Source organism: Pelophylax lessonae (genome assembly GCF_965119305.1).
Source record: "Pelophylax lessonae genome assembly, chromosome: 6".
NCBI classification, from domain to species: Eukaryota; Metazoa; Chordata; class Amphibia; order Anura; family Ranidae; genus Pelophylax; species Pelophylax lessonae.
Window position 1 is genome coordinate 239,874,140 of NC_138773.1, and position 25,373 is coordinate 239,899,512.

At 42.9% G+C, this 25,373-nt stretch overlaps 1 protein-coding gene across 2 annotated transcripts in view; it reads left to right on the forward strand.

Annotated features, from left to right (window-relative positions):
* The first annotated feature begins 3,738 nt into the window (after positions 1–3,738).
* CCDC141 (coiled-coil domain containing 141) overlaps positions 3,739–25,373 on the forward strand; it is a 235,591-nt gene continuing 213,956 nt past the window's right edge. For both annotated transcript variants that reach the window (XM_082261213.1, XM_082261214.1), the window contains exon 1: positions 3,739–3,980. In XM_082261213.1, coding sequence (XP_082117339.1) covers positions 3,879–3,980 — 102 coding nt within the window. In that variant the 5' untranslated portion in view covers positions 3,739–3,878. The remainder of the gene's footprint in view (positions 3,981–25,373) is intronic.

The window sequence follows — 25,373 nt, forward strand, 5'->3', positions numbered from 1 at the left end:
GGGGGGAATTTCATATAAAAAAAAGTGAAAAATATTGTTATTTTTGCAAAATTTACGCTCTTTTTTTGTTTATAGCGCATGATCAAAAAAAATCGCACAGGTGATCAAATACCAACAAAAGAAAGCTCTGTTTGTGGGAAAAAAAGGACGTGAAATTTGTTTAGCTACAGCGTCGCACGACCGCGCAATTGTCCGTTAAAGTCACGCAGTAAAAAAATCGCAAAAAACCCCCTGGTCAGGAAGGGGGTAAAATCTTCCGGGGCTTAAGTGGTTAAAATCCCCCCCCCCCCTGAAAAAAGTTCTGTGGACACCCATGTCCACAGTTATAATCTGGGTCTCCCCAGGTCCACATAAAATATTTTAGTTGACAATAAAGGTACTTTTAAGTATGTTATGGTACTTATTTTCACTGTATTGTTTGCTACTGCACTCTGAATGATGATAGCATCCCTTTAAATGATTAGCAGTTGGCTATAAGAAACCCAGATAAGCTGTTCTATTGAATATAATGTTGTGTTCTATTGAATAATCACAACAAAGAGAACGTGATAATCTATGTTAATTCTGTGGAGGTGTTAAAGCAAGTCAACACACTTTTCTTATGCTTGAGAGGAAGAGTCAGGAACACTTCCTCTCTTTGGGATACGTGTACAAGCCTTGACAGAGCAATACAGGTGCACTAAGTACTATCACTGTGAGAGAACCTCTATAATTAATTTGCAGTTTTGTTAAGGAATCTGAGAATCACTGCCTGTTTGCAGCAAAGCTGTTGAAGACCACTGTGGGAAAGTCTGGCTTTTATGGATGATGACCAGGGAAGATCACTAAGGGGGAAACTTGCACAGGATAGATTTAACCTCTGTACTGAACTTGGGCAGTTATTTTGATCTCAGGGAGGCTATACATATATAGCCACTGCTAGGTAATTTTGGGGAACCCTGCAGGGTGCAGTGTAAATTGGTAGAGACAAGTATATACTGGCTAGGAACAGGTAGGCTTCAGTGCAGAAAAAGGTTCCTTAGGAGCAGGAACAGACGACAAATGGTCTGGAGTGCCCCTATGTTCTAACTGGAGTTTAGAGAAGGACCCTATTTCAAAGTCTGCATTTGGATTGGCATGTCCTTGTACCCTACTTTGCCAGCAACTCACCCTCAACTCAACTCACCCGCAACTCACCACTCACGCCAGAAGCTCACTGTGTAGGCCTAAAGCATGGGTGTCCAACCTTTTGGCTTCTCTGGGCCACATTGAGTGTAGAGAAATTTTCTCAGGCCGCATATAAAACTATATACTAGTTAAGGTATACAAGTAATAGAACGCAGCCGCGTTCTTCCCGCGCCGCCTCGCCTCCCCCCCCCCCCTCCACAATAATTTAACACAACTAGAGGATGACCATTGAAATGGAATCAGTATACAGAGGTTTACTTCTTCTGAGAGATATTAAAGGAACATTCTAACCACAACTACTTCTGTGATTTGAATTGGTCATGGTGGTAGGAGTCAGAAACACTGCACATACTGAGATATTTACAGTTATGTGCTGGGGGATAGTTGCACCCCTAGCACATATGACTTAGACAGCCAGAAAATGTCATGTCCTTATTCATACATGTATAAACAAGGACATGACATATTATGACAAAACACAACTAGTTATTAAAAAACATATTGCAACAATTTACACACGCTGATGCAAATACCTTTTCTACTTATTTTGCAGACTGCTGGCGGGTACTGCTGGTGCGGTTACTGCTGGTGCGGTTACTGCTGGCGGGTACTGCTTGGGGAAGCAGCGGCTGCAGTAGAGAGCAGAGCCACTGCTTCCTGTATGGCTCCTGTCACAGGCGGAGTGCATTTCATATCACTCCGCCTGTGACAGAGCTGGAACTATACAGGAAGCAGCGGCTCTGTCACTGACTGCAGACATCTCAAGTCTCCCGCAGCAGCCGGCAGATCGCACGACACTTGCAGCCTAGTGCGTGCCCATCCAATGTAGCCTAAACAGTGCCCATCCAATGCAGCTTCACCAGTGCGTGCCCATCCAATGCATCCTGATCAGTGCCCATCCAATGCAGCCTCACCAGTGCATGCCCATCCAATGCAGCCTCACCAGTGCATGCCCATCCAATGCAGTTGCAGCCTCCTCCCCAGAAAAAAATAAAAATTGTCAGGGGGGCAGTGGGCCACATTGGCTACAGTCCTGGGCCGCATGCGGCCCTCGGGCCGCAGGTTGGACATGCCTGGCCTAAAGGGACATGTTTAAAGGAGTGATCCTTGAGCATACTGCCACATGTAAGTCTTGCATAACTAAACTGCCCTGCTATGAAAGTTATACTTTAGAATAACAACTATAGCACTGTGCTTTTTTCAGTCCATAAACAAGGAAAATTCTAAAAGGCGTTGTCTTTCTTGGTCCCTTTAAATTGCTTCCACATGCCCTGACCATAAGTGGATGAAGTAGAACGTTTTAGACTGAATTTTGTCACCCACAGATGACAGTATACCACAAAACAGGGGCGTAACTACAGGGGTTTCAGGGGTTGCAATTGCAACCGGCCCCATGCTCCAGGGGGCCTGTGCGGCTCCCCTGTACTCCTGGATAGGAGGGGGTGGGGGCAGCATGTAGAGAAATCACTGTCCTCCTTTTTCCTCCTGTAGCTGCAGGAGGAAAATGGAGGAGATTGGTTCCTCTGTATGCTGCCCCCACCACTCCTCCTACCCAGTTCACTTGTGTTCTGCTGTCTCTGAGCCCCTGTGCGCTCCCCCGGTCCCCCCTCCCCCCACTGTGCTTCCGGTTTCCTCCCTCCCCTCTCCTGCCTGCTGCTGTAGGGGATGTGTCCCAATAGAGAACCAGGAAGGAGTCGGTAAATATGTAATTTACCATCTCCTTCCTTTTCTGAATGGACAGAGTAATAGTCAGTGACATTATAAAAAAATAAAATAAAATGATAAAAAATAATACAATTAAAATACCAAAATATAAAATCTACTGACACCAGTGGGTGAACTTCCAGGATCACAAAAGTCACACTTGCGACCGGGCCCTGGCATTCCACCACTGTGGGGAGGCCTTAAGATGGCAGGAAGGAGGCCCACTGCAGAACTTGTGAAAGGGTCCCGCTGCTGGACTGTAATAAAGGGCCCTGCAACAAGAGTAAAGGGCCCCAGGATCAGTGAGAAGAGCCCCGGGCTTGAAGGGAAGGGCTCCGGCCAGGGGTCCGGGGGGGCCTTCATGGTTTCTTGCACCGGGGCCCTGAAGGTTCTAGTTAAGTCTCTGCCACAAAATTCAGACTAAGAGTGTTCATGCATAATAATCCAGGCACAGAGCAATGTACAGTACTAGGTTTATATAGCAAATCAATAAAAAATAAACCTAAAGATTTCCTGGATGGGCCCTTGAAGAAGTTGACAATGACTGGACAGTAGATGTATGTACCTATAACCAGCTATGACTACAGCCATGCACACAGGAGATAAAAGCCACATAGCTAATTATAACGTTTTTACTGATAGGAACAGTGACAGCAAAATTAGCTCTTGTGACTGAAGTGGTTCTTTTTCCATTTGCTCGTCCAGCATCAGAAGCCCACTAGCAGAAGACGGCCTCCACATCTCTGATAATAGTACAAGTGTTCCAGCAGATCTCTGCTCTAAAGTTAGGGGTGTGTCAGCTCACAGGCAGCATGATGATAAACTCAATGGGACCATCTATTTTTATCCTCCTGTTCTTTGCTTCAGCTTTCAAGGCTGCCAGAGCTTTGCAGCTCAATGATTTCCAATAGTCCTACTCCTCATTTTTTTGTGTGACTACGGTAGAGGACGGTTCCTTTAAGCCTTTGTATACATAATACAATTGTGGACTGGAATTTTGGGACAACATGTCTGGCGAAAGCAGTTTGTCTGGACAGCCGTCCATGACCACACTCAGTTCTGTTGCGATACAAGCTGGAGAATCTCGAATAATCATCTCTGTTCTCAAGGTAGGAGTATTGTAGAGCTAACTTGCTAGGCTGTAAGGTAAACTGTTGCAATATTGTGCTTACCTAGACTGAACCAGAGTGCCGAAAAGTTTTATCAATGTTAATACTCCATATCCCTTTAATTGCACACTCCGCATTCTGCTGCCTTGTGACCTTCACTTCTGAACTGACACTGGTGACATTTGTCATTGGCCTGGAAATATGCTCACAGGTTTACTTTATAAGGCCGTGCAAAAGTGGTTTCTAAAGAAGTTCTGCTCTTTCGTGCACATGGGCCTTCTATCCATGTTATGTCCTTTATGTGATCTGTATTGGAAGCACTGCCTGTGTACCCTTTTCACTGTACACCTCTACAGAGTAATGCCTCGTACACACGCAGCGATTATCGGCCGACCGATCGGCCGTCTTTTGTCCAGTGTTGTTGTGTTGGTTGGAATGTGCTCTAGACTGCACACGAAATTTCTCGGCCAACAAAAATCAACTTCAGAAGTGATGTCATGTGATAGTTTACTTTCCGTGTGTTTTTTCTTCTCTGAGCATGCCCAGTCTTGCTCATCAGATTTTTGTCTGCCGAAATCTGTACTGACTGACGGAAAATCGGTCATTCTGTGGACGGCCAACAAAAATTTTATAGCCTGCACACCAGATTTTTTTCTGTTCGGTTGTCGAAAGCATCATACTAACAAGCCGAAAATCGACCGATCGGACGTTGGCCGAAAATTCACGGCCAACTATCGATGCGTGTGTACGAGGCATAAGTTGGTGCTTTATTTAAAATGCTATTGGTCTAGTTTTTCATCAGTGTAACCAGTTCAGCAAATTTTAAAATTTTTGCACACGTGAAAAAATCTTAATTTTTGACAATAAAATTACTTCAACCCCCCCAGAGCATTATATATTTTTTGAAAGCAGAGGCCCTGCAGAATTAAAGCAGAGTTCCACTCAAAAGTGGAACTTCCACTTATCTGTCTCCTCCCCCCCTCAGGTGCCTCCTTTGGCACCTTTCAGGGGGGAGCGGGTACCTGTTTTTGACAGATACCCTGTCCCCACTTCCGTCAGACCTCGCTGCAGTGAGGTACGTCAGAGGTTCGGCCCCCTATTCCTCCCTCTGCTTCCAGGCCAATTACCTAGCGCAGCACGCTTCGCGCTTGCGCAGTAGGGACCCGGCTGTAAAGCCGCAAGGCCGGGTTCCCTTACAGCTGATGGAAACATCGGCTGCAGTGCCGACATCGCTGGTTTCCAGGAGATGTATGTGTCCTAATATTAAAGGTCAGCAGCTACAGTATGTGTAGCTGCTGACTTTAATTTTTTGAATGGGGGGAACTCCGCTTTAAAAGATGATAGTTGCACATTTTTATGTCACATGCTATTTGCACAACTGTTTATTAAAGCAAATTTTCATTAAAAAAATAATAATAAAATGAATTTTAGTGCAAACCCACTTAATATAATAAAGTGTTTTGCAAAATATGCAAAATGAGGTTGCATCGAGTAAAATATGTGCACCTGCAATAATCTCAAAAAATGACAGTGCACAAAAATCTCAATAAGTGATGCTTTAGTCTGGGATCACACTATTGGGATGTCAGACCTCGCATGTGATTTGCATCGCATTGCTGTACAGATCACATGCAATGTCTGTGCGATGTGAATTCAGCCATACAGATTATATGGCTGAATTCACATCACATTCGAACAAAAATGGTGTTGGACCCTTTTTTTGATCCAGACTGGAATCAGCAGGGGTGTTCACACCTATGTGATCTGATTCCTGTACCATTTGACAGTTCGCACTGTGATCTGCGAACCGATCTGTGGGTGTTATTACCTTTGTATTGACACCTGCAGCGGTTCGCATAGGGCAGTGTCAACTGCCTGCCAGAGATTCGCGTGAAATCGCGTGGGTTCCCACAATAGTGTGAACTCAGCCTTAAAAGCCTTTACAGCTCATCAGTTTAGAGTTACCCAGGAGCTCTTGTGCTGGAATAATTCCTTTTTACACTGATGTTTATAGCGATATATCACACATGTGGTGCGACCGCAGTTTTCATACAGTGCGAACCCTGGACTTGTGTTTGTGTTTGTGCATGTGTGCGAGGTAATTTTTATAAATGTATGTTTTAAACTTTTATTCTTTTATTTATTAATTTTTTACTTGATTGCTATCAGAAGGGGTTAATTAACCCCCATGTAATAGCATTGGGCAGGTGACAGGTACTCGTTTTGGAGATATTAGCGGTTTAATAGACCCCAATGTCTATCCTGCCCTTCACATCATATAACTGAGCACAGTTAGATCTGTCCCCTGACTGTACAGACCGGGAAATGGTGGATCTGAAACCGAAAGTGACAAAATCATAACCACTTCCAATTTCTTTGTTTATATGTGATTGAGGTATGGATATATATGAAGCTGACAGTTGCAGTTCTGGACTCCCGAGCCTTGGAACAATGGGGGTCACCCGCTCTATAAAAGTGATCAGCAGCTATGCAGCGGCCGCATCACTTTCACTTTCAAGCCGAGAGCCTGCTGAACATGCAGAGCACAGGCTGATGACTGCGGTAGCAGCCATCAGTTTGTGATTGGCAGTTCACTCTTCGGACATACGTAATACAACCAAAGAGCGGAACTAGTTAAAGCATCGGAATGTGAGAAACAATTGTAGCGGGGTTTGATTGTTAGGGGGTACAGCACTGCATATGATCACTTCTGTTTTCTCTGCCTAAATTTGTATTAAGCTCAAAAACAAAAATGTAATATGTTGCAACTTATCTTTAAGTCTGGGTTCACACAAATGCGATGGGGGAACCAGCGCGATTCTAGTGCCGGTGCCCGCATCGCATCTCCCCCGCAGGAAGTTCACTTTGCCCTCTGCCAACTGCTGCGGGTGTCCATATAAAGTTAATGACACCCCTAGATCGGTTCACAGATCGCAGTGCGAACTGTGAATTCGGACAGAAATCGGATCGCGTTGGGTGTGAACACCCATACGATCCGATTCTAGTGCAGGGAAAAAAGGTTACTGCACCTTTTTTGTGCGAATCCAATGCGAGGTCCGCCATACAATTGTATGGCTGAATTCGCATTGCACAGGCATTGCATGTGATCTGCACAGCAATGCGGTGTGAATATCATGCGATGTCTGACATCGCAGTAGTGTAAACCCAGGCTAAATGTGGTGGTTGCATTCGTTTTCTGTGTGGGCATTTTTCATATGTTTTCACCTTTTGATCCTGCCAGTAAGTTTGTTATTTTTAACTTCCTTTAACAGACCAAGTTGTCCAGTTGGAACGTTGGGACAAGCCACTGTCCATTGGCAGGGGTGCTTACATTGCTCAGCTTTTATTCCTTTTTGTAAACAACCTCAATCCCAAAAGGAAAAAAAAAACAGTTTGCAGTAACTGCTTATAAAGTGTTAGTTGAAGTTTGGCTTTAATGTGTTCATCAAGTCCATCTAAAACTGCAAGCATGCACTACCTTCTCCACAGGATGACAATGCTGCTGTCCAAGGATGACTCCATTTCTCTTCCAGTAGAGTGCAGTCACGTTAAAGTAGAACTATGCTGCACCTGAGCACCACAAACTAAAAACGCTATTTCATTTATTTTTAATATTAACGCAAACTCCCCCATCCATCCATGTCTCTATGCTTTATTTTCCTGAGCAGTCACTTTGAAACCCCCCTAGCTGTGGTCATCTTGAATAGGGGCAGATGATTAATGTAGCATTTGCTGCCTGGAGTTGATCTGCCCTTAGCTCAGGCATGCATGCAGGAAGGTGTGCTTTGCTGGGAAATCCCCTCCTTCCCTGCTGAAAACTCTGATCAAAAAGTAGGGAGCAAATAACTATTAGGCCCCTTTCACACAGGCGGACCGTTCAGATCCGCCTGTCCGTTTTTTTTGGCGGATCTGAATGGTCCCCCCATGCATCCCTGGAGACATGTCCGTTGACATCCGATCCGATCTGTCAAATCTGGACGGGTGCAAACCCTATTTTCCATCCGTCCAGCGGATCGGATGGGATCGGATGAGAACAGACCGACGGTCCGTTCCCATCCGATTCCCCCATAGAGATGTATGGGGCTCTGACAGCTGTGTCTGCACAGTGCGGAGAACAGCTGTCATTCTCCTGCTGCCCTAAGGCCCCTTTCACACATACAGTCCGTTCAGTTCATCAGTTCAGTCACGTTAAATTGTATCCGTTTTCCATCCGTTTTTCGTCCGTTTTTCATCCGTTTTCATCAGTTTTTTATCCATTTTTCATCTGTTTTCCATCAGTTTTTCATCCATTTTTCATCTGTTTTCCATCTGTTTTTCATCCGTTTTTCGTCCGTTTTTCATCCGTTTTCATCAATTTTTCATCCATTTTTCATCTGTTTTCCATCAGTTTTTCATCCATTTTTCATCTGTTTTCCATCTGTTTTTCATCCGTTTTTTTATCCGTTTTCGTTCGTTTTTCATCCGTTTTTCGTCCGTTTTTCATCCATTTTTCATCCGTTTTTCATCCATTTTTCATCCGTTTTTCAGCTGTTTTTTTTTTACATCCACTACCAATGCAAAAACTGATGAAAAACGGACCGTTTACATCCATTTTTTGTCCGATCCGTTTTTTTGACGGATGAAAAATAGGGCATTCATCCGTTCCAAAAAACGGACATTGAGGGAAGCGGATGAAAACAGACGTTAACGGACGATCATCCATTGTCATACGTTTTTACATAGAGATGCATTGATTTCTGTTTTTCATCCATCAACGGATGGATGAAAAACGGACAATCGGACCGTATGTGTGAAAGGGGCCTTAATTTAGCAAAGTTGCTGTACCAGTCCATCCATGAAGACCAAAGATGTATTTCACTTAGTAGTGATCATCTGTCTGAGCTGGATAGAATTTCATAAGGTGCATTTGAACCATTTTTATCACAATTGTGGGGGTTGTGTCGTTTTCCACAATTTAGTGATTGAAAGCCTAGCTGCCAGTAGGATTTGTATCCCTACCTTTCGTAGTGACAAGGGGATAGTGTTGACGTTAAGGCTTAGCAAAGCTAGGTCGGGAGAGGGGGCCAGGGAAAGTTTGGTTACCTTGTTTAATAATTAGAAGACTTCTTCCCAGAAGCCTACTAGTAGGGAGCAATCCCAGAGGATGTAGATCAGTTTGCCACATTTCCTACATTTCCTCCAGCATTCCGGGTCTGTCTGATTTCGGAATTTGTTCATGGTAGAAGGTGTAAGATACCGTCTTTGTTCTATTCTCTGGTTTAGTTCCCAGAGGGCAAAGCAAAGGGTTGACTTGTATGTAGAGGTGAGCGTCGCTTACCTTTGAATCGAAGAGTATGTATTGTTTAGGTTAGATTCCCATTTGAGCATGGGGGGGCGTTTTGCTAAGGGTCCTTTCACACGAGCGATCTGATCAGATCCGCCTGTCCGTTTTTTAGGCGGATCTGATCGGATCCCCCATGCATCCCTATGGGGCAGCGGATGTCAGCGGAGACATGTCCGCTGACACCCGCTGCCATCCGCATCCGATCCTGTCCGTGAAATCCGGATGGATGGAAACCCTATTTTCAATCCGTTCAGGGGACTGGATCGGATGGGATCGGATGAGAGCAGACAGGCGGTCCGCTCTCCACCTGATTCCCCCATAGAGATGCATGGGGATCTGACACCTCCCTCTCCGCACACAGAGTGGAGACGGAGCTGTCACCTGCCTGCTCAGCGGGAATCAGTGTATCGATCCCCCGCTGAGCAGCACGGATCCGCCTACGGAGGCGGACCATGTGATAGAAGCCTAAAGGTTGCCTTTTCAAGTCTAATATTTTTCAACTTCCTCTAACAGAAAAAGCTGCCCAGCAAATATGGCAGTAAAGCCTCGTACACACGATCAGATTATTGGACACATTTTCATCTGTTTTTTGTTGCATGCTAGTCTCATATGGAAAGTGAAGAGGTTACTTTTATAAGAAAATTCTCATACCACAGAATTCTACTTCAGAAGTGATGTCATGTGTAGGGATGATCGAACGGTTCGGGTCCACCATCGGTTCGGCCCGAACATTGGGTGTTCGAGGTTCGGCCGAATTTAGAACTTTTTGCCCAAAAAGTTCGGAATTCGGCAACCAGAACCGCCCAAAATGCAATGCTTCAGGAAATGGGCTTTAAAAGCCCGTGATTGGACCAGAACCATTAGCAAAAGCCAATTGAGGGGGCAGGAGAATGCTAGGAATGTGATTGGAGTGACTAGGGGGTCCCTAGACCAATCATTAGTGAATACGCCCCCCAGTATATAAGATCGCCCCCGCCATATTCCCAGCATTGTTATACTGGACATGGAAGAGAGTGGAAGCAGTTCTGTTAATTTTACTTTAAAAGTGTCATTTAGCTATTTTTAGTGTGAGGAAAGGGATATCTAGTGTAGTTAGAGTGCTCCTTTACACTTAAGTTAGCTTCAAAAATTTAGTTTCTGTAGGGAAAGTGTTAAGTGTCAGGGGACCGTAGTGTAGTGTAGGGTTAACTGACAGTGACTGCTATGGCAGGGTGACAAAACCCTTCCATAGCAGGGTGACCGCTATAGAGAAATGATCATTTCTCTGAGTTGCTTCGGGACAGGCATGTGGCTTCTCACCAGCAAGCATTTTTTATGCTGCAGGGGCTGCCACTGCCAGTGCTTTTTTGAGGACATGTTTGATGTCAGACATGACATCTGAACATGTGTATAGGGGGTATATATAGACATATATGTCTGAATATATACCCCTAGACATATATAGGTGTGATAGTAGCAGAAATAAATGCTTGCGCTAATGAAATCATTTACAGTAATATATTTCTGCTACTATCACACCTATATATGTCTAGGGGTATATATTCAGACATATATGCCTATATATACCCCCTATACACATGTTCAGATGTTTTGCCTGCCTCAAAAGAACCCCAAAAAATGCCAAAAAAACGCTAGCGTCAAAAAAAAAAGATGCCCAGGTGTGTTTTTGCTGGCATTTTTTGGGGGGTTTTGGAGGCAGGCAAAACATCAGAACTTGTGCACAGTACCACTATACACAAGTTCAGATGTTTTGCCTGCCTCAAAAGAACCCCAAAAAATGCCAAAAAAAACGCTAGCGTCAAAAAAAAAAATGCCCAGGTGTGTTTTTGCTGTCATTTTTTGGGGGGTTTTGGAGGCAGGCAAAACATCAGAACTTGTGCACAGTACCACTATACACAAGTTCAGATGTTTTTCCTGACTGCAAAGAACCCAAAAAAATGCCTGCTATTAAACCGGCAAGGTGTTACAGCAGAGAAGCCATATTCCTGTGCTTAAAGTTTTCTAATACAAACGATCTTTTTTTTTTATGGTTCTGGACATGCTACAGAGCTGAAACTTCACAGGTACACCTTTTAGACCCCCCAGACACAAAATCACACAAAAAAAAGTTCTTAAAAATTGTCATTTTTGATAAAAAAGCCAATTATTGAAAAATTAAAAAAAAAAAAAAGAGATTTTTTGATTTTTACTTTGGATTTAGTATCTGGGGGGTCTAAAAAGTGTACATGTGAAGTTTCAGCTCTGTAGCATGTCCAGAACCCCCCAAAAATTAGCATTTTCTTATATTTTTTATTAGAACAGGAATACGGCTTCTCTACGGCGCTTTTTCTTGCATTTATCGGGCATTTTTGGAGGCAGGCATGACTTTTTTTGGATTTAGTGTCTGGGGGGTCGAAAAAGTGTACCTGTGAAGTTTCAGCTCTGTAGCATGTCCAGAACCAGAAAAAAAGATCATATAGGTGTTAAAGTTAAAGGAGGGTCCCGACCCACATCCCTGTTCTACTGAAAAATTATCTTTTTTTTTTTCATGGTTCTGGACATGCTACAGAGCTGAAACTTCACATGTACACCTTTTAGACCCCCCAGATACTAAATCCAAAGAATCAAAATCTCTTTTTTTTTTTTTTTTTTTAATTTTTCAATAATTGGCTTTTTTATCAAAAATGACAATTTTTAAGAACTTTTTTTTGTGTGATTGATAGTTAATGGGGCATGACCCAGAACCCTAGGCACTTTTTAGGGGCATTTATTGGGTTTTAGGGCTTAAAAATGGTGTTTTTTGATTACAGAAGTTCGGGTCCCATTGATTTCAATGGGGTTCTGAAATCCGGGCCGAACTTTCGTGAAGTTCGGGTGTTCTGGTCGAACCGAACTTTTCAAAAGTTCGATCATCCCTAGTCATGTGTTCAATTGTTTTGTATGTGTTCTTTTGTTTCTAAGCATGCCTAGTCTTGCTCTTACAGTTATTTTTGGATGAAAACTGTACTAATTGCACGACAATCGGACGTTGTATTCACGTACAAAAAATTTTTTATAGCCTGAACATTCAGCTTTTGTCCTACGAAAATTCGTAATTGGCTGTCGAAAGCACTGTAATAACGATCCGAAAATCGGCAGATCGTTTGTCAGACGAAATGTTACTTCCGATTTTTTTATTGTGTGTACGGGCCTTAAGATTGTTAAAACAAAGCATGTAACACTGACAGGGGTGCTTACCATGATCACATTGTATTCATTTATGTAAAATGTTGACACCTGAAAACAGGAAGTGTGTTACTGGGCAGATCAACAGGTGAAAATAAAGGGAAACAAAGCATAAAAAAAAAAAACGATTGTAACCACCACATTTAGGATTGGTTAGCTGCAATATATATATATATATATATATATATATATATATATATATATATAACATTTTTGTTTTTGGGTTTAATACTGCTTTAACCACTTAAGGACCGCCGGCCGCAGTTATACTGCGGCAGGGCGGCCCTCCTGCGCAAACCGACGTAGGTATACGTCAGTCGCGTGCCTGCAGCTAGGGGGCAGCGGGAACTCCAATGTAGGGGGCAGGCGGCTCTGATTGCAATCGTTCCCTGCTGAGAGAGAAGGACGGGCAGCCGTTGTAAACACAGCTGACCGTTCTTCTCTCTGGAATGATCACAGAGAGCCAGTGATCGTTCAATATAGGAACACAAGTCCCTGTGATCATTTCACAAGCCACGCCCCCATACAGTTAGAATCACTCCCCTAGGTACACATTTAACCCTTTGATCACCCACAGTGTTAATCCCTGCCAGTGTCATTATTACAGTAACAGTGCATATTTTTACTGATTACTGTAGTAATGTCACTGGTCCCCCCAAAAGTGTCAAAAATGTCAGTCAGGGGTCCGATCTGTCCGCGGCAGATCGCCACCATTACTAGTAAAAAAAAAAAATTACATAAATCTTTCCCGTAGTTAATAGACGCGATAACTTTTGCACACACCAATCAAAATACGCTTAGTGCAATTTTTTTTTTTTTACCAAAAATATAAAGCAGAAAACAAATTGGCCTAAAATGTTAAATTTTGATTTTTATATATTTTTTGGGGGGGAATGTTATATAGCAGAAAGTGACAAATATTGTTTTTTTTTTTCAGAATTGTCGCTTTTTTTTTGTTTATTGCGCAAAAAATAAAAATCACAGAGGTGATCAAATACCACCAAAAGAAAGCTCTATTTGTGAGGAAAAAAAGGACATCAATTTTATTTGGGTACACGACCGCGCAATTATCCGTTAAAGTAACGCAGTGCTGAATCACAAAATATGGCTTGGTCATTAAGGGGGGAAATCTTCCGGTCTGGGAGTGGTTAAGGATCAATAAACTGCTTGATAATTTGTGATTTTTTGTTTTCTGTTTTTATTCAGACAACTTTTTCTTTTTAAAAATGTAGGAATGTTCTCCAGATCATTTTCTGTATTCAAAATCAAACACAATTGTAGAAAGAAGCAACTAATTTTCATTTGCCTATTCAAAAGACAGAGGAATATCATTATTACCATCTGTAATGTTACTAATTTGGCACATTCTTCTTCTGGCGGTGATTGTTCAGATGATGGCATTGGCCAACTTTGCCAGCTAAAAAAGCAATGTGATTGAAAGCAGATAATTGAATGTATGCAATTTTCTTTACACACTTGCATAATCACAATTTGCCTGAGTATACCTAGTCATAGCTAAATGGCATAGTGCATTGTAACAGTATCAGCATTGATGGTATTTTTAAAAGCAGTTAAAGGTTAGTTTGTGAAGAACCCCTTTACAAGATTAAATGGCATGAGCTCTTAACCCCTTGCTTCTAAACAGACTAGAGAATCCTATAGGGATCTATGGAAAAAAAAATTTTATCACCTTCATCTAGTGGCAATAAGGCGGTATTTTTCCTTATTAAAGGGTTTTCTAGATACATGCCACATTATTGCCAGTAGATGGCACTGACAATCCTAAGAAAATAAACATATTAACCACTTAAGCCCCGGAAGATTTTACCCCCTTCCTGACCAGGCCCTATTTTGCAATTCGGCACTTTGTGACTTTAACGGACAATTGCGCGGTCGTGCGACGCTGTACCTAAACGAATTTGACGTCCTTTTTTCCCACAAACAGAGCTTTCTTTTGGTGGTATTTGATCACCTGTGCGATTTTTTGATCGTGCGCTATAAACAAAAAAAAAGCGTAAATTTTGAAAAAATAACAATATTTTTCACATTTTTTCATATGAAATTCCCCCCCCCCCCCCCCCCAAAATGTAAAAATCAAAATTTTTTAACATTTTTGGCCAATTTATTTTCTGCTACATATGTTTGGTAAAAAAAAATTGCAATAAGCGTATTTTGATTGGTTTGAGCAAAAGTTATTGTGTTTACTAACTAAGGGAAAGATTTTTGTCATTTTTGTTGGTTTTTTTTTTTTAATGAGTAATGGCGGCGATCTGCGATTTTTTTTTTGTGGCGGACAGATCGGACCCTTGACTGACATTTTTGACACTTTTGGGGGTACCAGTGATATTACTACAGTAATCAGTGCTATACATATGCACTGTTACTGTAAAAATTACACTGGCAGGGAAGGGGTTAACTTTATTGGAGAGGGAGGGGTTAAGTGTGCCCCTAGGGGCGTGTTTCTAACTGTGCAGGGATGTGGCTGTGTGTGTAACAACAGAGATCAACGGTCCTACATAGCAGGACCGTATGATCTGTGCTGTTACACAGGGGAGAATGAGGCGGCTGTGTTTACATTAGCCGCCTGCCTTTCTCCCTCCGTAACTGACGATCGCGAGTTACCGGCGGACATCGGGTCCGCCGGTCACTCGCGCGGAGGTGTCCGTGAATGAGCGGGAGCACGCCTCCGGCGGCGCGCGCTCGCCCCCTATTGGCTCACAGGCTGCATGGGGCTGACCGCTGCAGTATATATACTTTCGGCGGTCGGCAAGTGGTTAATAAAACATGGTAAAAATATGTTGATAAACATATTAAGGAAATTACATTGAAGGCTTATTGCACCTGTGTGAATGATGTACACATTCACACAGCAAGTTATACATAGATGCCATACAGTATACCATGATGTTTATATGATGTGGTACCACTAACTTCTGCATTGCATTGGTATAGCAATTATTTTCATAGTCATTCCAAAAATATACAGAACCTTCCAAATGTTTAGTATCACAGGCCATACTGCATGTGTCATCTTAGACATGTTCAAGATTCAAGTTTCCAAACTCAAGAACAAAAAGGAAATATATTGCAGCTCACCAGGTCATTAGATGTGGTGGCGATGTTAGTTTTCTAGGCTTTTTTCCTTTAATTTCTTTACCTCTTGATCCTGACAGTAATACACCTATTGTACTAAAATAGAACACTTAACTCATTGTACTGTATACTGTATATACATAGTTACATATCTGGTAAGGTTAAAAAAAGGCTCCAGTCCATCCAGTTCAACCTATGGTGTGTGTGTGTGGGTGTATGTGTTTATGTTTATAGTACATTGTATACCCCTGTATGTTGTGCTCGTTAAGGTGCCCATCTAATAGTTATTGTTTACACTAGCAACACTCCCTGTTGATACTGCTTGTGAAAAATAATCCCACATGCTTACTGCTCTGACAGCAAAGAACCCTTCTCTTCCAATTTCAGTGAATGGCCGCATGTCTTTTTGAATTTGAATAGAGAAAAGTTTTTTCTCTATGCTAGGGTCACTAGTACAGTATTTGTACATCGCTATCATATCCCCTCTCAAGCGGCTCCTCTCCAGAGAGAACAAGTTCAATGCTTGTAGTCTTTCCCCATAGCTGAGATCCTCTAATCCAGTGTTTCTCAACTCCGGTCCTCGGGACCCACTAACAGGCCAGATTTTAGGTATTACCTTGGGGAGACGCAGACTAGAATACTGCAATCACTGAGCAGCAAATGAGATCACCTGTGATGTAATTTAGCTATCTTGCAAACCTGACCTGTTGGTGGGTCCCGGGGACCAGAGTTGAGAACCACTGCTCTAGTCCCTTTGTTGCCCTTCTCTGGACTCTTTCCAGTTCCAGCACATCCTTCCTAAAGTCCAGTGCCCAGAGCTGGATGGCATATTTAAGCTGCGGCCCGACCAGAGTCTTTAGAGTAGGAGTATTATCGTTTTATCTCTGGAGTGAATCCCCTTTTAATGCATGCCAATATTTTGTTGGCTTTGCTTGCAGCAGCTTAGCATTGCATGCCATTGCTGAGCCTGTCATCTACTAGGACCCCCAGGTCCTTTTCCATCCTAGATTCCCCCAGATGTCCCCCCCCCCCCATAGGGAGTAACTCACGTTCGTATTTTTAGCACCCAAATGCATTACTTCACATTTTTCAACATTAAACCTCATTTGCCATGTAGGTGCCCACCTCATTATTTTATTTAGGCCTTCCTGTAAGGTTTCCACATTCTGCGCAGAAGTTATTGCCCTTGCTTAACTTTGTATCATCTGCAAATATTGAGATTCAGCTGATTATCCCATCCTCTATGTCGTTTATGAATAAATTCAATAAAATTGGTCCCAGGACAGATCCTTGGGGGACCCCCACTTTCCACACCCGACCATTCAGAGTACTCGCTATTTATCACCACCCTCTGGACCGGTCCCTGTAGCCAGTTTTCAATCCAGGTACTCACTCTATGGTCCATGCCGACAGACCTCAGTTTGTAAAGTAAATGGTTGTGGGGAACGGTGTCAAATGCCTTCGCAAAATCCAAATACACCACATCCACAGGCCTTCCTTCATCTAGATAGCAGCTCACTTCTTCATATATACTCAATTACAATATGACTTGTGTAGCAATAGTATATACTATATTTGTTATTTTTATTTCTATTGCTATCATTGCTATTATATTATTTTTTATTTCTCAAGAAAGTCGAGTTACCCTTAGGGCTCTTTCACACGGGCGGTCCGATCAGATCCGCCTGTCAGTTTTTTAGGCGGATCTGATCGGATCCTCCATGCAGCTCTATGGGGCAGCGGGTGTCAGCGGAGGTCACCTCCGCTGACACCCGCTGCCATCCGCATCCGATCCTGTGCTGAAATCTGGACGGATGGAAACCCTATTTTTCCATCCGTTCAGTAATCGGAGCGGAGTGGATCTGATGAGAGCGGACAAGCGATCCGCTCTCCTCCGATCCCCCATAGAGGGCAGCAGGTGCTGAGACACCTCCCTCTCCGCTCTGCAAGCGGAGACGGAGCTGTCATCCGCCCCGGCTCGGCGGGGATCGCGGATCGATCCCCGCTGAGCAACACGGATCCGCCTGCGGAGGCGGACCGTGTGAAAGAGCCCTTAAAGGCCCCTTTCACACATACGGTCCGTTCAGTTTATCAGTTCAGTCACGTCAAAATGTATCAGTTTTTCATCCATTTTTCGTCCGTTTTTCATCTGCTTTTCCTCTGTTTTTCGGCTATTTTTTGTCTGTTTTTTGTCAGTTTTTTGTCAGTTTTTTGTCAGTTTTTCGTCTGTTTTTCATCAGTTTTTCATCAGTTTTTCATCAGTTTTTCGTCTGTTTTTCGTCTGTTTTTCGTCCGTTTTTTTCATCCGTTTTTTCATCCATTTTTCATCCGTTTTTTTTTTACATCCACTACCAATGCAAAAACGGATGAAAAACGGACCATTTGTCCGTTTACATCCCTTTTTCCTCCGATCCATTTTTTTGACGGATGAAAAATAGGGCATTCATCCGTTCCAAAAAATGGTCATTGATGGAAGCGGATGAAAACAGATGTTAACAGATGATCATCCATTGTCATCCGTTTTTACATAGAGATGCATTGATGTCCGTTTTTCATCTGTCAACGGATGGATGAAAAACGGACAAACGGACCGCATGTGTGAAAGGGGCCTAAGGGTTTGTGTAAATGAGGGCGAAGAATGCTTTCAGGTGCGTTCAGCTTGCATAGATAACCCTGACCTTTTACATTTCCAGTGATTGTATGAGGGTAGACCATGTTCACAGACAAGTGATTGTAAACAATCACCTTGTAAAACAAGCCATTCAGTTTGAAATAGAAATGAAAGGCAAAACATTTTTGTATCAATATAAAAAACATTATAAATACCTTTTTTTCCCTTTTTACAAGCGATCAAACTCCCTCTGTTCTTAGCTGTATAAGAGCTGGAGGAGAAAAGCACACTGGTCTTCCTAGTGAATGGGTATGCAGCTGGGGTGTGTCAGGACAAGTCTGATCATTGGAGGAGAGCAGGCTGAGTTCCCATCATAGCTAGATAACTTACCACGATGTGCTCTCCTGCTTAGTGTGGTCAGTCTTTAATAGGAAAGCAGAGAGACTGGCAGGAACACCTGGGATTTTACATAAAGAAAGCAATACAAAGAGAACAGGACACTTTCTCATACAAGTACTTGGTACAGCAGGCACATATCAGAAATATAAGGGGTTGGGGTAACAAATGCTTTAAAGGATAAGGTCATTTTTTTTTTTTTTTAATTCCAGCTCCCCCATGTACCAATATACCATAAATGTACTTATTTTGCAAAAATGAAAAAGCTATTATTTATACTGCACAGCCCATATCTTAGTGTCAGTGCTCCCTCCATTGCTTCCTGGACAGATCTTAGGATGTGACACAGAGTCCTCATTAACACACACCCTGCATCATCTAACTTTCTACTCCATCAGATCGCTGTCACCCACCTCTCCAGATGCACGTTTTTTAAAAAAGCAATCAGTGATTACTGTTCTCACTAAATACACAGACATCACTTTTTTTCCTACCTCTATTTCATCTTGCATAGACCGTTCATTTGGCAGAGTGTGCAGGAGCTAAGCGATCAGATAACAGTCTATGTGGATAGAGATGTAGTATTGTAAACAGGAAAAGTACAGTATGTTGGGGTTTTTGTAAAGATCACCACACACTATACAATCTGATTGTACAATCTCCTTTAGATTTACCATCAACTATGTAGTGCAAGGGCCTGCCTGATTGGATACAGAGTGAATGGACAGATAGGTGGGTCCCCTTATTAGTTCTTAAATCTAAAGGAAATTGTACAGAGATTGTACAATAAGATTGCATAATGCATAGCCAACTTTATACAATACATAGGAGGTAGTGGATAGAGACACTCAGCTGTCAAGCCTGTTCATATCTCCGTGCAGTGGGAACACACATTCTTGCATGCATCTTTTTTGGGGGGAACGTTTTCACTCATCATGCATAGGGCAGCCCATGCATTTGAACAGAACTACGAGCAACAATCGCCCCAAAGAAGCTCCAGAACTTTTTTCAGAGTGGAGCGTGGTACATTTTTTATCATGCTAATTGATTCGTATGCAGTGTGTTTTTAAAACACACTTGAAGGCATGCACTTTCTGTGCAGTTTGGAAACGCACAGACGTGGAGCCTCATTGTTCTTCTGTAAACAAATAATTTTCAATTTCAGGCCCCATTCACATCTAGCATAGTGGGAGCGCACGTTTATTGGCTCATTTTTCCCGTGACATGCATAAGGTAGCCCATTGATTTTGATGACACAACAACAATATTGGAGCAAGTGTGGATTCAATGTGGGACCCCAAGAGTTTCTGTACAGGTCATAATCGAGGACAATGTAAAATTTATGGATTTCCTCTATTGACTTTTATTCCTTAAGTGTTATATAGGATGCTCACTGTAGTGGCAGCCTGTTGCATGAGTTAGAAGCACTCTGAAGAAGAGTCTCCAAAATGGTGCCTACATGGTCTGAAGAAGGAGCGCATGCTCCGCAAATGCGTCGCCAACATCTAGGCATTACATCCCGGAAGTAAAGTCACGGTTAGCACGACGGTGAGACTTTGCGTTCCATGGACTTGAGTAGCAGTGGAGGCCACTGAGGCAGTCCCAACCATTGGAACTTTGCCAACACTATCACCGGGAATCCCCAGGATGGTGATGCTGAGGACCCCTGCATAGCGTTATATGCCTTATATATACTTGCCTTTGCAAGTATTATTATACTTTTAACTAGATTTAATCGCCTGCATGCTGCACTTAGAAGGTGATTGTGTTTTTCTCCTCATTGATTTTGATGGGCTGTGCTACACCTTTTCAAAGTAGCTCATGGGACATTTTGGCATTTTGCACATTTTTTACTATGCATTTTTCTGTTTGCTGCTCTTTTTTTCATGTGGCAAAATGTGTGTTTGTTTCTGTGTTTGGTGTGCCATTACTAATTAATGGCACCAAAAGCGCAACTAGGTTTTTTTTAGGTGTAAAAGGTGTTTAAGTGTATACACTATACAATCTGTTTGTACAATCCCTGTGCAATCTACCAATCTACCAAAACTATATAATAGGAGGACACATCATCTATCCAATCACACTGGGTCCAACGAGACAGGCCATTGCACTATATAGTTGATGGTAGATCTAAAGGAGGTTGTACAATCAGATTGTATAGTGTATGGTGAGCTTTACAGAACCCAGGGCATACTTCTCCTGTTTTCAATATTAAAGCTCTGTCCACATAGACTGTTATTTGATCGCTCAGCTCCTGCACACTCTGCCAAATTAATGATCTATGCAAGATAACATTGAGGTTGGGAACGAAAAAAAAAATCAATGCCTGTGTATTTAGTGAGAACAGTGATCACTTATTGCATTTAAAAAAACATGCACCTGCAGAGGTGGGTGGGAGTGATCTCCTGGAGTAGGAGGGGAGATGATGCAAGGTGTGTGCTAATAGGGTCAGCTAGTGAACTACTTCCTGTGTCACGTCCTAAGGTCTGTCCAGGAAGTAATAGAGATGTTTTTTATACAACAAGCTCTGACACTGAGGTAAGGGTTGTGTAGGATAAATAGAAAGCTTTTTTATTCCTGGAAAAGAAGTACGTTAATGCTATATTGGTATATAGGGGAGCTGGAATTTAGAAAAACAAAAAGTGAACTTAGCTTTTAATAAACTTATGGTGGATGGATGGCAACTTATTTTCCACTTTGCTCTGCATAGCTTCACTTTTGGGCTTTACTCTTGAAGGCAGTACAAGTATGGCAACATTTGTAGCTGTTCACACATGGCACCATGTGAACTATTACTCTCCTTCAGTAATACTACGCTGGGTCTCCTTTCTGATTTCCTGGTATATACAGTGTTAGGAAATTGTCAGAGGGATTGCAGTACTGACACTACTTGACTTATGGTAGTAAAAAGGGATGATCATGTTACAGAAGATGCTGTAACTTATCTTAGTTGTTATCTGTTTTATTAAGCTGTTCCCTGCTGTGATCACACTGAATGAATGGCTAAAGTATAGTCCTATATCAGAATGATAGCAGTTGTTGCAGTGACATCATCACAGGGCTCACTGCATTTTAACATTTTGTGTATTATTGTGCCACTGCAAAAAACAAACAAAAAGGAAAAAAAAAAGTTAGCTAAGGGACCTTATAATTAAGCTGCATTGATGAAACACATTAAAGTGATTGTAAAGTCTCGTGTTTTTTTTTTTTTTAATAACCCGGAACAGCACCGGATCACATACATGTACGGGATCCAGCACAGCGGGGCCACTCTGTCGCAGTAAATCTGCAGTAGACGGCCTGCAAGCGGTTAAACATTAATAAAATGTGAAACAGTCCTTTACATTGTTACATTGTTTGTTTTCACACGGTCCGCCTCCGTAGGCGGATCCGTGCTGCTCAGCGGGGATCGATCCGCGATCCCCGCTGAGCCGGTGGATGACAGCTCCGTCTCCGCTTGCAGTGCAGAGAGGGAGGTGTCACAGCCCCCGCTGCTCTCTATGGGGGATCGGATGAGAGCGGACCGCCTGTCCACTCTTATCCGATCCCATCCGATCCCCAGGACGGATGGAAAATAGGGTTTCCATCCGTCCGGATTTCACGGACAGGATCGGATGCGGATGGCAGCGGGTGTCAGCGGACATGTCACTGCTGACATCCGCTGCTCCATAGGGCTGAATGGGGCATCCGATCAGATCCGCCTAAAAAACTGACAGGCGGATCTGATCGGACCGCCCGTGTGAAAGAGCCCTTAGGCTCCATGTACACGGGACGTTGTTAAAACTCCCTTTGAATGCTGGAATTTTTAGGACGTTTGAAACGTCCGTTAGGTCGCGTTTCCACCCGCGTTTAGCGGGCGTTTAGCGGGCATTTGCGGGCGTTTAGAACCATTCCTAGAGGTCCAAAAAATTATTCCCCTTCAAAATGGAAAAACGCGTTCTAAAAAAAGTCCCTGAACGCAACAGCCTGCAAATGACTGAAAACGACCCTGTGTACATGGACAGATAAGATAAAATGTAGATGGGTTCAGGGGCTTCTGAAAAAAAACGCCCAACTGCTCCTAAAAGGCCATTTCCAGCGTCCTGTGTACATGGAGCTTTACAATGCCAGGTACTGCCCACCCCCGACGGCACACAATAGAGACCAGCTCACACTGAAAAACAGACAGTTTTAGCATGCAGCAAGTACAAACAGGTCTTCAGTTAATTTCTAACAGCTTAAAAATACCTGCTGTGTGTTTACATTACCGTAAACATAAGGGGAAAGTAGTTGTGATGTCAGTGCCTCTGCTATGACTGTTACAGATTAATTTCTCCACAATACCTATAACTAGAGTGGGGATTGAGGGCTTATTTTAAAGTGCTTTTGCCATTCCAGTATATAAATGCATTAATGTGCACGGTTTGGGCAAAGGTTCACTTTATAGTGGAGCCTGTGAGTGATTCTTACTCAGCACAGGACGTCACTCATGTGAGCCAATGCCAGTTACATCCCTCCAGGAGACTCACAGGAATTGAGTTAATACAACCTGGAAGACTGGCAACTCCTAGTGGCTCTGGAGAGTAAAGTAATTGTAAACCATTTTTTTTTTTTTTAAATAATAACAATGTTATACTTACCTGCTCTTTGCAATGGTTTTGCACAGAGCAGCCCCGCTCCTCTTCTTCTTGGGCCCCCCGTCAGTGCTCCAGGCTACTCTCCTCCGCCAAGTTCCCACTAGCAAGCCACTTGCTATGGAGGCACTCATACAGGTTTGCTCCCGAACCAGCTCTGTGTGTCCATTGACACTCAGAGTGGGGCTCAGCCCCGCCCCCTGCTCCCTCTTTATTGGCTGTGATTAACGGCAGCCAGAGCCACTGCTGTCTCTGAGCCTATGAGGAGGGAGAGAGCTGCTGCTCTCGTGCACATTGCTGGATAGAGATTGGGTTCGGTGAAGTATAAGGGGGGGCTTGGGGGGTTTAGCTGCACAGAAGATTTTTTACCTTAATGCAGAAAATGCATTCAGGTAAAAAAAAAAAAAACCTTCATCCTTAAGAACCACTTACGGTGAGTAACGCAGTTATTTTTTTTTGGGGGGGGGGGGGGGGGCGTCGGGTTGAAGGGGCACTAGAAATTGTCGGGTTGAAGGGGCACTAGAAATTGTTTTCAAAACTAGATCTTTATTATATAAATGCATCCTAATATAATATAAATGGCATACCATAAAGCACCCTAAAGGAGTTGTAAAGCCAGAAGGTTTTTTTATCTTAATGCTTTCTTTGTGTAGCAGCCTCCCTTAGCCCCACTAATACCTACCCGAGCCTCCTCTCTATCCAGCAAAATCCACGAGTCCCTCGGCCGTCCAGGACTCTTCCTCCTAATTGGCTGAGACACAGCAGCGGCGCCATTGGATCCTGCTGCTGTCAATCAAAGTCAGTTAACCAATCACGAGAGAGAGAGGGGGTGGGGCCGAACAGCAGCTTCGTGTCTAAATGGACACACGGAGCTGCAGCTCAGCTTGGGTGCCCCCATAGCAAGCTGCTTGTTGTTGGGGCACTTGACCGGAGGGAGGGGCCAGGAGCAGCCAAGAGGGACCCGAGAAGAGGAGTATCCAGGCCATTCTATGCAAAACCACCTGCACAAAGGAGGGAAGTATAACATGTTTGTTATTTAAAAAAAAAAACAGTCACTTTAATGAGTTTCATCAATGCAGCTTAATTATAAGGTCCCTTAGCTAACTTTTTTTTATGAAAACTTTTTTTTTTTTCTTTTGATCCATTTTGTTTGTTTTTGCAGTGGTACAATAATACACAAAATGTTAAAACGCAGTCAGCCTTGTGGTGATGTCAACTGCTATCATTCTGATATAGGACTATACTTTAGCCATTCATTCAGTGTGATCACAGCAGGGAACAGCTTAAGTTCTAAAACAGATAACAACTAAGATAAGTTACAGCATCTTCTGTAACATGATCATCCCTTTTTACTACCATAAGTCAAGTAGTGTCAGTACTGCAATCCCACCGACAATTTCCTAACACTGTATGTACCAGGAAATCAGAAAGGAGACCCAGCGTAGTGTTACTGAAGGAGAGTAATAGTTCACATGGTGCCATGTGTGAACAGCTACAAATGTGACAACCTGACAAGTCAGGGAACTAATAGAGCAGGTAGCATCGGGTAAGCCATATATGAAGCAGCCTTCACTTATAGGCAGTTTATCAATACACATATTTTCCTCTTCTACACAATAAAGGGGTTCCTGTTCCCCAATGAGGTCCCTCTTCTTCTAGTACATTTGTCGGTTACACATGAAAAACCTAACTGCCATTTTTAAAGTTTTGGATAGAGAGGAAAATTATAAGAGCTTGCATAAAGTTTTGTTGCTGCCTGTATCTCACTGCAGAGGTCCTATTTTCTGTCCCTGTGACACCAAGGTCAAATCACAGACAGCAATACAAACCTGACACAAGATTTCATTCTTCTCCATTAAATTTTAAACAAAGAAATGTTTAGACTGCAGTAAGCACAGCTCCCAACTGTCCCTGATTTTTGAGGGACTGTCCCCGATTTGGAAAAAAGTCCCTCTGTCCCTCTGTCCTCCTCATTGTCCCTCATTTTGGTCTGTTCTGCATAGTTGTATAAAAAAACATTTTTTTTTTCAAAAAGTGTTTCCCAGTGCTAAAACTTTCACCCGTTTTCTAAATTGCTGCATTTGTAAATTTCAAAAGCCAGTTTAACCACTTCAGCTCAGGAAGGTGTACCCCCCTTCATAACAAGGCCATTT